Source organism: Zootoca vivipara, chromosome Z2 (assembly GCF_965207765.1).
Source record: "Zootoca vivipara chromosome Z2, rZooViv2.hap1.1, whole genome shotgun sequence".
Classification (NCBI taxonomy): domain Eukaryota; kingdom Metazoa; phylum Chordata; class Lepidosauria; order Squamata; family Lacertidae; genus Zootoca; species Zootoca vivipara.
In genome coordinates, this window is record NC_142585.1 from 40280082 (window position 1) to 40293452 (window position 13371).

The 13371-nt window shown below is 45.1% G+C and overlaps 1 protein-coding gene across 2 annotated transcripts in view; it reads right to left on the reverse strand.

Annotated features, from left to right (window-relative positions):
• The window catches only part of GSN (gelsolin), a 60552-nt gene extending 47857 nt beyond the window's left edge, over positions 1 to 12695 (reverse strand). Inside the window, exons 1-2 of one of the 2 annotated variants that reach the window (XM_088664950.1) lie at positions 12592 to 12695; positions 695 to 750 (exon numbers count right to left, since the gene is read on the reverse strand). In XM_088664950.1, coding sequence (XP_088521076.1) covers positions 695 to 724 — 30 coding nt within the window. In that variant the 5' untranslated portion in view covers positions 725 to 750; positions 12592 to 12695. The remainder of the gene's footprint in view (positions 1 to 694; positions 751 to 12591) is intronic. The other variant, XM_035113402.3, reaches the window with a different exon arrangement.
• Between the last annotated feature and the right edge of the window lie 676 nt (positions 12696 to 13371).

Genomic DNA, 13371 nt, shown 5'->3' on the forward strand with positions numbered 1-13371 from the left:
GAAACATCTGTCCCAGGAAATCCAGGGCACCCCATTTTTTCACGTGAGTGCAAAGCGGCTATTTTGGGTGCCGTGATCTGGACCTGAGAAAAGTGCTTCTTCCAGGGCTGTGATCTCATGCAGGTTATGTGACTCACCTGGGCGTGTGGCCTGGAAGATGTGCATCCTGGTTTTGGGCCTGGACACATTGGAAGATGTGGAGCAAATGCATGTATTTACAAATAAAATAAAAATGTTGCAATTCTCTTGCACAACACAAAAACCCAGAGGGATAGGGTGCCTGGTCCTGCAGCAGTCACGCTATGTGTTTATGTATGGGGCAGAGAAGAGAGGGGACAACCACAGATCTATTGCCAGGGGCCCAGAATGGTACCAGGATACATCTCCCCACCCCCAACTCACCCCCACATTGTTTCTTTGAATAAGAAATTGCCTCCCTCTCCCCAGGCATGCCCAAGGACAAAGTGTTCAATCATGCATATAAGTAGGTTTCGAAAATTGGAGGAGGGGGGAGAGAAATTTAGATGATCAGGGAAGGGAGACAAAGTACAACTGCATAGAAAGGGGGCGAAGTTGGGAGTGGAAGTTGGAGAGTCTGTGGTTAGCAAAAGTTAAGATTGATTCATAACATACCAAAAAGAAGAAGCGAGTTAACATTCCAAGAAGCTTATTTAAAGTAGGTCTTGTGTCCTACCTTGGCGTCTTTGACACAAGTCATCCCCATAACTTTTTTTTAAAAAATAACACTCCCTAGGAAACATTTTAAATAAAATTTAAGTTGCTACATTTTAAATTTGATTTTTTTTCTCTTGCAGATTTCTACATTATTTACTAACAGTAGTCTTAAATTTTTTCAGAGCTGAAACACATCTGTAACCCAAACATGCATTTGGGCTTCTATTTATGATATGTATAGATAGAATCATAGAGTTGGAAGAGACCACAAGGGCCATCCAGTCCAACCCCCTGCCAAACACGAAACACAATCAAAACATTATTGACATATGGCTGTCAAGCCTCTGCTTAAAGACCTCCAAAGAAGGAGACGCCACTACACTCCTTGGCAGCAAATTCCACTGTCGAACAGTCCTAATGTCAGGAAGTTCTTCCTAATGTTTAGGTGGAAGCTTCTTTCTTGTAGCTTGAATCCATTGCTCCGTGTTCGCTTCTCTGGATCAGCAGAAAACAACCTTTCACCCTCCTCTATATGACATCCTTTTATATATTTGAACATGGCTATCATATCACCCATTAACCTTCTCTTCTCCAGGCTAAACATACCTAGCTCCCTAAGCCGTTCCTCATAAGGCATTGTTTCCAGGCCTTTGACCATTTTGGTTGCCCTCCTCTGGACACGTTTCAGCTTGTCAGTATCCTTGTTGAACTGTGGTGCCCAGAACTGGACACAGTATTCCAGGTGAGGTCTGATCAGAGCGGAATACAGTAGTATTATTACTTCCCTTGATCTAGACGTTATACTCCTATTGATGCAGCCCAGAATTGCATTGGTTTTTTTAGCTGCTGCATCACACTGTTGACTCATGTCAAGTTTGTGGTCTACCAGGACTCCTAGATCCTTTCCACATGTACTGCTCTCAAGCCAGGTGTCACCCCTCCTGTATTTGTGCCTTTCATTTTTTTTGCCCAAGTGTAGTACTTTACATAGTCCCTTCCTTCCTTCCTTCCTTCCTTCCTTCCTTCCTTCCTTCCTTCCTTCCTTCCTTCCTTCCTTCCTTCCTTCTCTCTCTCTTTGATCAGGCCACATTCCGGTAATGTAGCAGTGGAGAACCTTTTATTTCCTTAGCCCAAGGGCCACATTCCCTTCTGGGCAACGTTCCAGGGGTCACATGCCAGTGTTGGGTACAGCCAGAGGCAAAAGTGGTCAGAGCAACAAATGTAAATTTCACCTTTGTACAGTAGGTGAGTTTCTGCACATACTTTCACACTTCCTGTCTCTCCTCCATCCAGACAAGCAAGAAGCATTATCGGAGACCAAGGACATATTCCATCTAGGCAAAAACACTTGGGGCAGAACGTGGCCTGGGAAGTATTCCGAGGGCCAGGCACAAAGGACTGGAGGGCCACTCCCCATCACCATCCCACCAATAGAAGACCAATTAAGTCCTACTCAGAGAATACTCACTTAAATCAATGAATCTAATAGGAATTCCAATGAATTCTAATAATAATATCCATTATTTTCAGCAGGTCTGCTCTGGATATGACTAGCATGGAAACAACCCCAGTGATTTATATTGCACAGAGCCTCATTTTGTGAGTGTACAGACTGGATCCAAAAAGACAGCTTTCATTAACGTGCTTATAGGTAAAAGAAAAAATCCCAAGCTTATAGCCCTAATCTAAAAGTGCATTCAAGTAACTCCCTTTATGTTCCTGGCATTCAAGTGCTTCTGGGCTATTTTTACCAGCTTTTGGCAGACAGCCAGAATTGGTCATAAAACCAGTAGGAAACAAGGATTTGCCATTCATCTCTCCATCAGCTGTTCCGCCCTCTGGTCAGCTGGTGGCACACCAAGAAGAGGAGGCAAAGCAAAGACAAAGGAGGAGAGAGGGGGAAAACCACCAGCAAAGAAAAAATAAATGCTTCTCTTTATGCGACTTTAACTGCAGCCCTGCAGATTTTTATTCCTAGATTCTAGAACAGCTTCCCCAAAACAGTTGATAATGCAGGGAAGTGGTGTGTGTGTGTGTGTGTGTGTGTGTGTGTGTGTGTGTGTGTGTGTGTGTTTAGAGTCCTAGATTAAAACTGGAAACATACCTTGCTTGACACTCAATCTATCTTTTTGAGTAGATATGACAATGCAGCTGCGTAAATTTATAAATTCACTTGACAATGCAATCCTATGCATGTTTATTCAGAAGTTAAGTCCTTCTTTGGGGTTTGCTTCCAGAAAGAAACATTGACAGGGTGATGCTAGGCATGCTTACTCAAAAACATGTATGATTTCAATAAGATTTAACTCATAGTCCACAGAACTGCATCCTTGCAGCTTAATCCTGCACATGTCTATGAAGAAGTAAATCCTGTCAAGTTCAATATGCTTGATGCTTAGGAAGGACTGCAGCCTTAATTGATTAAAAGGGTTATCCAATTATTATTTTTAATACAAGTGCTTACAAAGAATGCATATTATCATTAATAATTTGACTGAAACCCATATGATTAATAGAGCAAGGGTCCCTTGAGACATCGTTTTGAATGTACATTCATGATGTGCTGGGTGCTTGATCATATTGGGGCAGTTAAAAATCACTCCACTGTTTCTGCTTGGCAAATGTTCTGGGGCAGACATACTGCTTCTTTTACAATCAATGCATGTCCCATAACTCCCTGCTAAAATCCATTTATACTACCAATGCTCCAGTATTACTACTACTACAATTATTATTATTTATGATTTCTACTCCGCCCATCTGGCTGGGTTTCCCCAGCCACTCTGGGCGGCTTCCAACAAAAGATACTGTACCGTGTTTCCCCTTTTTTAAGACACCGTCTTATAACTTTTTTCCCTCAAAAAAACACACAGTGGCTTATTTTCAGGGGGTGTCTTTTTTTAAAAAAAGTGCTGGTACAACTGGGACCCACTGGCTCAGGACGCTCAGTGCTCTCTTTTGCGCGCTGCTGGGCGCGTTGTTGGCGCTGCCAGTTCCGAGCGCCTGCAGGGTGGGGTGGGGGTGGCAGTGCTTTAAACCCCCAACCCTTTAGAAAGCAATGGAAGTTATGGACCATAACAATCCTTAAGAGGCGCAGGTCTTAAAAAAACCCTGGTATCACCCTTGAAGCACAGCCTTCCAAAGTCAGGGGGGAAGAGGTCTGTTTAGACAAAGGAAAGGATCGGGGGTGATTCTGCGCCCTGGGACCCACAGAACTACTTTAAAAATCCCAACCTGGGGGGGGGGGTCAAATAGTGAAGCCCCATAGCCCTGTAGCAACAGAAGGCACATTCTGAAGCACCCGAGCTGTTCGGTTCCATAAAAAATCCAGGAATTGTAAAATTAACAACAATAATGGGGGGCACTCTATCCAAAGAGTTAAGAAGGAATGGGAAAGTGTTGAGTTATATATGGAAAAATATGGAAAGGAAAGTTAGTTAAAGATAAAAAATAAATAATTATCGCAAGGGAAAAAATAACATCATAAAGGGTAATAATATTAAATATAAAATAGACAACACAACAGAAAAAGCAAGTATATGACTAAATGAGATCGCACAGGAGTGAGGGAAGTGGGGAGAGATGGAGGGGGGTAAGGAATGGAAGGAGGCAATGGTTGGAGGAGGGTATAGGGGGATGAATTAAAGGAAAATTAAGACTGAGAGGCGCATGGTTTTTGTTTTTTAAAGATGCAAAGGCTTGCAATCAGCCAAAGTATAGAGCCCAACTTCCAGGAGACTGCGATCTACTTGCGGATTTATAAACTGGAGGTGATCTACCCCCGTTTTATTGGTGTTCAGGTCAGAGTTGTTTTTAGAGAGAGGAAATATCCCATTTTTGAGGTTAAAGTAAAAGTTCCTGACCTTTTTTTTATAATGAGGAAATGCTGCTAAAACTCCGTTCTTCATTCCACGAAGGGGAGAGGGGGCGGGGCCGGGTGCTCAAAGACAAAAGAAATGGAAAAGGAGATAGCGATCAACTGCAGCCTCCTGCAGCCGCCGGGAGAGGCAGGGGCTGCAGCCGAGTGCTGCTTCGCAAACAAACGGGGGAAAGTGCTTAGAACCCAGAGAATCCAGCTGAAAAACACGAAGCAGCAACAGCAATTGCACACACACCATCCCAAGCCAGCACAGTAACCAAGTCTCAAAAGCAAGAAAGGACTCAGCAAACACTGCTGCGGCCGGCGTTGCTGCTGCTGACTCGGGGAGCTCAGTGCTCTCTTCCGCACAGCGCCTATCACTATGGCTTATTTTCGGGGTACGGTTTATATTTCTCAAATGCTTAGAAATGCTGCTATGGCTTATTTTATGACTACGCCTTAAAAAGGGGGAAACACGGTACATTAAAACATCAGTCACTAAAAACTTCCCTAAACAGGGCTGCCTTCAGATGTCTTCTAAATGTCATATACTGTACTGTATATTCCTGCGTATAAGACTACTTTTTAACCCAGGAAAATCTTCTCATAAGTTATACGCCCAGTCCTCTTATACGCTGGAATATATGGGTAGTTGTTTATTTCTTTGACATCTGATGGGAGGGCATTCCACAGGGCGGGCGCCATTACTGAGAAGGCACTCTGCCTGCTTCTCTGTAACTTCGCTTCTTGCAGTTTTCCTAGGGGGGGGGGAATGCAGGGGAATGCATACCCCTAAACATTTTGTGAATCTTTGTACTTTTGTCTATTTACTGTATTTATTTTTCCCAATTTGGACTATAAAATGGTGATTTTCTTGAGTCAAAATGAGAGTACCCCTAAACATATATTTTTTAAAGAAAAAAAGCACTATTACCTTGGCAACCCAGAAATGTGCCCTGACACAATGAGAGTCTGTAGCCCTGGGTTTTCAAAGATGAACACTCTCGCTTAAGCACTTTTGGATGCAAAGAAAGCAGGTCATATTATAGGCTGCCCCAAAATATGAGAGGAACGGAACAGCCCAGCCTGACAGCAACCTCACTCTTTAATCTTGTAAACCACAAAATATTCTCAAAGTAACTCTGATATGTTTTTCCACCGCCCCTCATACGAAGAAATATTTCACCCCCTTCCTGTAACCAAGCATGCAGTCTGATGCATATCAGAGCTTGGAATCATGGAACAGCTACCAAGCTTACTGTTTGATCGGGTGTGCCTGTTTCTCTCTCTCCCCACCCCCACCCCGCCTGGAATAATTGCACCTCATCCCATCCCTATGGCGATGACTCTAGCATCTGCACACTGCAATTACTTTCAGCGTAAACACTGCCAAAGGGCCTATCCTCATTTCCTCCCTATGTCTGTCTGTGCCCACTGCCCTTGAGGTATGGTGCAGTTGTGTTCAGAATCCAGCTGTTAAAAGGGGTGAGACTGCCAGTCACTCAATGGAGGTTGGTCCACTGGGGCAAACAGGGCACTGCCCCACCAACTGTCTGGCCCCACACTGCCCTTCTTACTTGCAACCAGTTTAGGAAGTGGCACTGGCTGTCAGCTCCCACCTTCTCTTCAGGCTCAGAGGAGGGCAGAACTCTCAGAGGGAAGTTTTGATTTCTGTAGGCATGTGTTTCCCTGTTTCTCCCATTAACAGTGGGTGATGATTTTGAGCCTGCCAGTGATCAGGAACCCCCTTCTATAATAAGCCTTGAGGTGGGTGGGTGGGTGAGTTACAAGCAGCAATGACTCATTCTCTCTCTCTCTCTCCTTCCTCTTCTTGAGGATTTGGCTGGATAGGACTCATAGCTGCTATAGCAGCTAGAAAGAAAAGTCTCCTGAAATTTTGGAGGGCTGCCAGGGGAAACAGCCCTGCAAACATTTAAAAGAAGACTGAATGGGTTCCTATGGATGATGTTATCATATATTTTGGTTCTCAAACCAATCCCCTTCCCCAAATGAAAAGTTATTGGGGTAATGAGAGAAACTGGATACCTGGTGTAATTACACACACCAAACACACACACACCCTATGGAACATGTTTCTCTTCACTAAATTCACAAAGCAGTTTATGCCCAAACACTCAAATGTATGTGATCACAAGGATTAGAATCACATTTCTGTATTTGATAGCTTCTGAGCATCTGCAGCAGCGGATGTCACCCAAGGGTGTTTAGGCTATCACCCAATCAGTTTAGGCTATGGGCACAATTTGATTTTTGAGCAAATGCTGTGAGCACTCCCTCCCCTCCGCAGGCCATTTCTTTCCCTCCTGCCTTGTACCCCAACCCTGGTGACAGACAGACAGACAGACAAGAGAAAAAGTGTGTGTGTGCACATGCTTTGCTTTTGCATGGGACATGCATAAAAGTTGAATCCAGCAGACATAACAAAGCCTTCTAAACCACATCGAGTGGAAAGAGGAAGTGGGAAAGAGAGTCATTCTTCCAACTTCCTCCTGCCACTCTATGTACCTTTGGAGGGAGAAAAGGGAAACTACTTCACATCAAAGAGGCAGTGGGGATTCTGAGGCTTTATGGGCACCCACTTCTGCCCGCGGGAACACTGGTGATTTCTACAGTAGCTTCTAATTTACAGTTAGTATTCTGTATCTATTTGAGCCATGGACCTTGGCATTCCTTGTTGCTTTTCTAAAAGTTTGTTTTTGTGTTTTGCCTGTGTGCATGCAGAGGGAGAGTCTGTTGGTGTGGGTGCAGTGCTACTCCACTCCAGGCACCACCATGATTCACATGCTTCACTTGTGCAACAGACCTCAGGACTAGACTTGCAAATGGATTTCAAACGCAAAACTCCTGTTGCACTTTGGGCCGGGACAACTGTACAGAATAAGAGGTGGGCGATACTGCAACTGTCATGGCCACCAGTTGCTGTCTGCCTGCTTTTCTCCGACCAGAAGCTGAATAAAGAATGGCTGCCCCACTTCCATCAGTGTGTTCATATAGTAGTGAGGGCTACAGGTAGGGAGCTCTTTCAGATAAAGCAGCAATTGTGCTGAACTTTTGTTGAGTGGGGAATGGGAGAATTAGTTCGAGCCCCCTCCCAAATTCCTGATTGGTGTTATTACCAGTGGTGTCTGGTGCCCATTAGGCAGACAGCAGAGAGGCCACTGGTAGGCAGAGCCAGAGCCAATGACAAGCACAGCATTCATCTTCCTCCCTAAAGAGTTCTACAAGGGGCAACACTGAGCCTAAGGAGGAGGAATATGGCAGCCAGGTCACTCTCTGCACTGGATGTAAGTAAGAAGGCAGGTAGGTGGGGGTTGGCTGAGGATAGACTGAGGTTGGTGGGGCTCTGCCCCATTCACTCCAATGCACTACTTTCCACTGACTATGACGGCTTTTTACAGTGTTATTTGTTGTGTGCAGCCTGGCAGCTGGATCAGGAAGAGGAACCACAGTGGTCACAGACATTTGGGCACCCAGAGAAGTATGTATAGAAGAAAACTTCCATGCGCGTATGGCCACCAGCTTGATCAGACTGGTTATTTCTATGTCTTGCACTGGATTAATTGCTGCCCTTAAAATGCACAGCAGCAGCAGCGTCAGGAGAAAAGGTTGCAGGTTTACTAAAAAAAAGAAGAGAGGTTGCTATTTAGCAAGTACGCTGTCTTGTGGCAGCCATAAAACACACATTTATGCACAAATTATCAGTATTGGTTTAACTTTAGGAAGTTGTTAATTCACAAAACCTTTCCTTCCAGAAAGGTTTTGCACCCCAGACTGTGTCTCAGCTCACATTTTTAAAAAGCTTCATGTGAGTTCTTAATTTAGAAGTCCCCCAACTTTTGCTGCTTTGGATTCAAAGCCCCCCTTTCTAATAGTGAATATAGCAGAGTTATTATTGATCTTTGGGGATTCAGGGATCTACGGATCCACTTTTAGGGAAGTGATTGGAAACCTAGAGCCCTCAGGTCTCTCCCCAGGCCACATTCCCTCCTCGGTCACCCTCCCTACTGGCCCTGCTTCTCATTCTGCTTGAGTGCTTTTGAAAGTGTCCTTGGAACTCTGCAAATGCCCCTTGCTTGCCCGGATAGAAGACAGAGAGGGGTGCATGAACATGCATAAAATTAATATACTTGTAAAAAGGCAACATTTGCATCCATTGCTCCGTCCACTTTTTCCTCTGGCCTTTCCTATTACTGGCATGTCAACCCCCCCCCCCAATGAGATTGCCCAGAATGGGAAAGGGAGTGGAAAGAGGCAATCATGGGTGTCTGTTGGAGTGGGCAAGGGGGGCAATTGCTCCCCCAATCCCCGTGTATGTGCCATAATCCCTAAATTCCTAGCTAGCTTGCTTTTCTATTTTTAATGTAAATTTCTAGCACTAAAACCTGAGATATGAGGCAAAACATTCAGGTGATACTGACTCTCCTTATTTCTTTTGCACAAAATTACTCAGTGATGGCTGGTGCCCATTGCGACTGCTGGGCCAGAAGGCTGGAAGCCCAAACATTAGGCAGTGCCAAAGCCAATGATAGGCAGAGTCAACTCATTTTGGCTTTGCCCCCATCATCTTTCCCATTGAGCTTTGCAAATGGGGAGGAAGTGGTAGTGGCTTCGGAAGAGGAAGCTGACAGCCAATGTGAGTCCCTGGACTGGTTCTTATCAGGAAGGAGGGCAGGTGAGTGGGGGGCAGCTGAGAGCGGACTCAGGTTGGTAGAGCACTGCCCCATTTGCCTGAATAGACCAACCTCCTCTGCAGCTACTATCCCAACAGTGTTTTCAGCTGAAATTAAGTCGGAACAATGAGTGACATTTAAGAAAGCAGATCTGGCTAGCTAGGTTGAAACACCCCTTGTCTTCTGCACTCTAGAGAAGGAACTTCTTGGTTTGCTTTTGAGGCTTTTATGCTCATCTCCCGTGCTGGAAAAGTGATCACTGCCCTGTATAATAATAATAATAATAATAATAATAATAATAATAATAATAATAACAACAACAATAATTTATTTGTACCCTGCCCATCTTGCTAGGTTTCCCCAGCCACTCTGGGCGGCTTCCAACAAAGATTAAAAAATACATTAAAATGTCACAGTTCAAGTATCCAGGAATATTTTTTGGGGGTGGGGGTGGGGGGGTTGTACAGCTGTAATGGGGGGGGTGTAGTTCGAAAAGAAAGGAGTAGCAAAACAACAACTGAGGTTCATGATATTTCAAACTCAGGTGTTCTTTCATTTTGAAAAATGTGATCCCTCCCCCATTTATCAAATGACCCTGCCAGCATATCAATGCAGTCAGAATTTTTCATTATTATACCTATATTACATAGGGCAAGGCTGTGGCTAGAGTGCATGGCTCATGTCAGCCCTGCACAGCACAGTGTTTTTATACCCAATTTGGATGATTTGTTTAATGTAGTATCTGTACCCTGCTTTTCCAACAACAACGATGAGCTCAAAGTGGCTCACAATAAAAACATCAAGACACTAAGAAACATGAGAACCCCTGTAGTATCAAAAACACAACAGCATAGAAAGGTAAATAATAATAATAATAATAATAATAAAAAACATTAATACAATTCAGTACAAACTAAGCTGTTCAGAGGATGATCCCACAAATGCCCATACGTCTAGTTCTCCGGTCTTTTCAGACCTAAGACACTTTTTCATCCCCAAGCAAAACTTGTGCATTACACCTTCTAAAAATAAGGAAAGTGTGATTTTGTTTCTTAAAAAAACAAGTTATTGGGAAAAAAGTTTTTCTATATATATATATATATATATATATATATATATATATATATATATATTAAAGAGTGCTTTTTTGGCTATGATTAAAACTAAGCTCTTTACCCTGGCTTTTGACACCCCAGCCGCATATTTTTAGGACCTGCCTTGTTTCTGTGATTGTAAGTTGTTTTAAACTGTTTTTAAAATTGTGCTTTAATTGTTGTAACCCATCCTGGGCAGGAAATAATAATAATAATAATAGACTCATCTAAGCTTTCTTTAACTGTGACAGCTGTATCAGAATGTATTCTTCTACACAAGTATTTATTTTCTTATTGAATGTGTTTTTTTGGGGGGGGGCGTTATCTGCCTTTCATCAGATTATTTTCAAGGTGAGTAAATAAAAATGAAGGAACTTAGACAGAGGACATATATCTTTGAATCTGGACATCCAGCTCCTTCTCCCTCCCTCCCCGTCCTTTCTTTTCTTAAAAAGGATAGGAGCAGGAAGGGTGGGAAAGAACACAAGACAGAATACAAGAAATGCCTGCTGCACCAAGACAGTGGTTCATCTAGTCCAGCATCCTGTTCTCACAGTGATGTGAGAGTAAGCTCAACAGCACTGTCTCCTCCTATGGTTCCCTGCAACTGGTAATCAGTACGGTAGTATACTGCCTCTAACATTGGAGGGGGAACGTTAAGAGCCCAGCTGGATAAGGCTAGTGGTCCATGTAGTCCACCATCCTGTTCTCACAGTGGCCAACCAGATGTTTTTGGGAAGCCCGCAAGCAGGACCTGAATGCAATAGCACTCTCCACACCTGCAGATCCTAGCAACTGGCATTTAGAAGCTGACTGCCTCCCAACAGTGGAGGCTGAACATAGCCATCGTGGCTAGTAGCCATCAATAGCCTTATCCTCCATGCATCTATCTATTCTAAGGGTTCCCAACCTCTTGTCTGCAAGGTTTGTTCAGGAGCTCCCCAACATGATTCTGGATTTGCAGGGTGAAGACAGGAGATGGAACACCCACCGCATTACTTATTCATACCAACTTTTACACGTAATTCCCCCCCCCTGCTTCTTCTATTACAATTGGAATTCCATAAAATGCAGCAAAATAGCAGTGTGAAGGAAATAAAAGAAGATAATTCGGCCCATGACATTGCAACTGCTACAACGGGCAGAAAAATCATTAAGTGATCCACCAAGACCCTCAGTGATTTTTAAGTGATGGCGGAACGAGTTGGGAACTGCTGGTCTAATCCCCTTTTAAAGCTATCCATGTTGGTGGCCCTTCCCTACCTCCAGTGGGAGTGAGTTCCATAGTTTAACTATGTGCTTTGTGAAGAAGGACTTCCTTTTATCTGTCCTGAATTCAGCTTCATTGCTCTTCTCTAAACTTAAAAGTCCCCAGTGTTTCATTGAACAGCCCCTGGTTCTCCTATCAGGAGAAAGGAAGAATAACTTTACTATTGACCTTCCTTCCTTCTTGTGGCGAAGTCTTGTGTGAGGGAGATAAAAAGAAACAGAAAGGAGGCGGAGAAAGGAAGAGAAAAGAGACTAAAAAAAGAAAATGTTTTGGTGCAATTCTGAGTCCCCTCGGAAGACCAAGGAAGAGCAATTTGTATCCTACGGCCTCAAATCTCAGAGGGAGCAATTTGATTGGCCGCTCTTCCTCCTAGCCTTCCAGCACCCTTCTGACAGCTCCAGATTGTTTCACAGAAGCCTCGACAAGTGCTGCAGATAAGCTAAGGAGCTGCCTGCGATGACGGGGCAGGTGCCCCAGCTGTGTGTGAGAGTCAGTAACCCAGATCAAGAGAGTGCTAAACTGGGAATCCTGCAAACAACGATCATCCCTATCCACGTATCAACCCCCCCCCCACAAAGCGTACAGCGTAACCCCCTCCCCGCTCTGCCTCTTCCCTGCCCAGCTGCACACGCCGACTGCCTAAGGCTAGCTTCTAGTTCTCATGGACCGTGGGAGTCCGCGAAAACTTCTATCCCGCAATAAATCTGTTCGCTTTTATGGGGCTCTGTGGTCGAAGCCTTGATGATTTTTTCCAAGTTGCAGAGCTCGAACCTGAACCCAAGCCCCCCCCCCCCAAAGCAAGATCTCGCCCCCAACCCACATAATTTCCACCCCATCAAGAGCATCTCCCAGACCGGGAGGGGAGGGACCGACACGTCAGATCGCCGGGAGGTGGGGAAACGAGGAGGGGGGAAAACAACCCCAAACCCGGATCTGCTGCGCTCCTCTCCGCCCCCTGCCCCCCTCTCTCTCCCTTCCAAGCGGCCAGCTCAGGGGTCTTACCTGGGGTTGCAGTGGAAAAGCAAAAAGGAGCTCAAGCTGATTCCAACCCACCGAAGTAAGATACGAGTGGGCCGGTCCGAACTGAGCTGAGCTGAGAGGAAGAAGAGAAGAAGAAAAGAGGGAGAGAGGGAGGGAGCGCTGGGCTGGGCTGGGCGGGGCAGGATATTTTCCGCCGCCTCCGCCTCCGTGCGGGCCCCGCCCAGCGCATTGAAGACCCACAGGCCACTCAGAAGCGCTTGGGGTGGAGGATTTTGGTGTTGCAGAGAGCTGGCCCTGAGCGTCCGGTAGCTGATCTTTCGGAAGGGTCATGCGCGGCGACGAGAGAGCCTTGCGAGTCAGAGCCGTCTGGTCCTGCAAAGCGTCTCCCTTTCGCCGCCCGCTCCGGAACTCAGACTAGCCTCTGGGAACCCCTTGGATCCCCCCCTCCTATTCAATTTCAATGATTTTGGCCCTCGGGGTGGATTAGAGGGGTATATGTGCTTTGCATGCAGAAGGTCCCGGGTTCAATCGCTGGCCTTGGGCTGGAAACCAGCCATCCTTGAAACCCTAAGAAAAGCTGCTGCCAGTCACCTGTAGACAATACTGAGCATGATGGGGATCACTGGTGTGACTCAGTAGGGCAGTTTTCTGTGTTCCTCCTTTTTTCTTTTGTCCAAGTGTCCAGTACAAAGGTAGATAGCCTCTGACTGTGGAGGTTCCATTTAGCATCCCTATTTATACTAACAGCAAACACAGTTCTCCAGAGGTGGATCCTTATGTAGCCAAACCAGCATCATACAT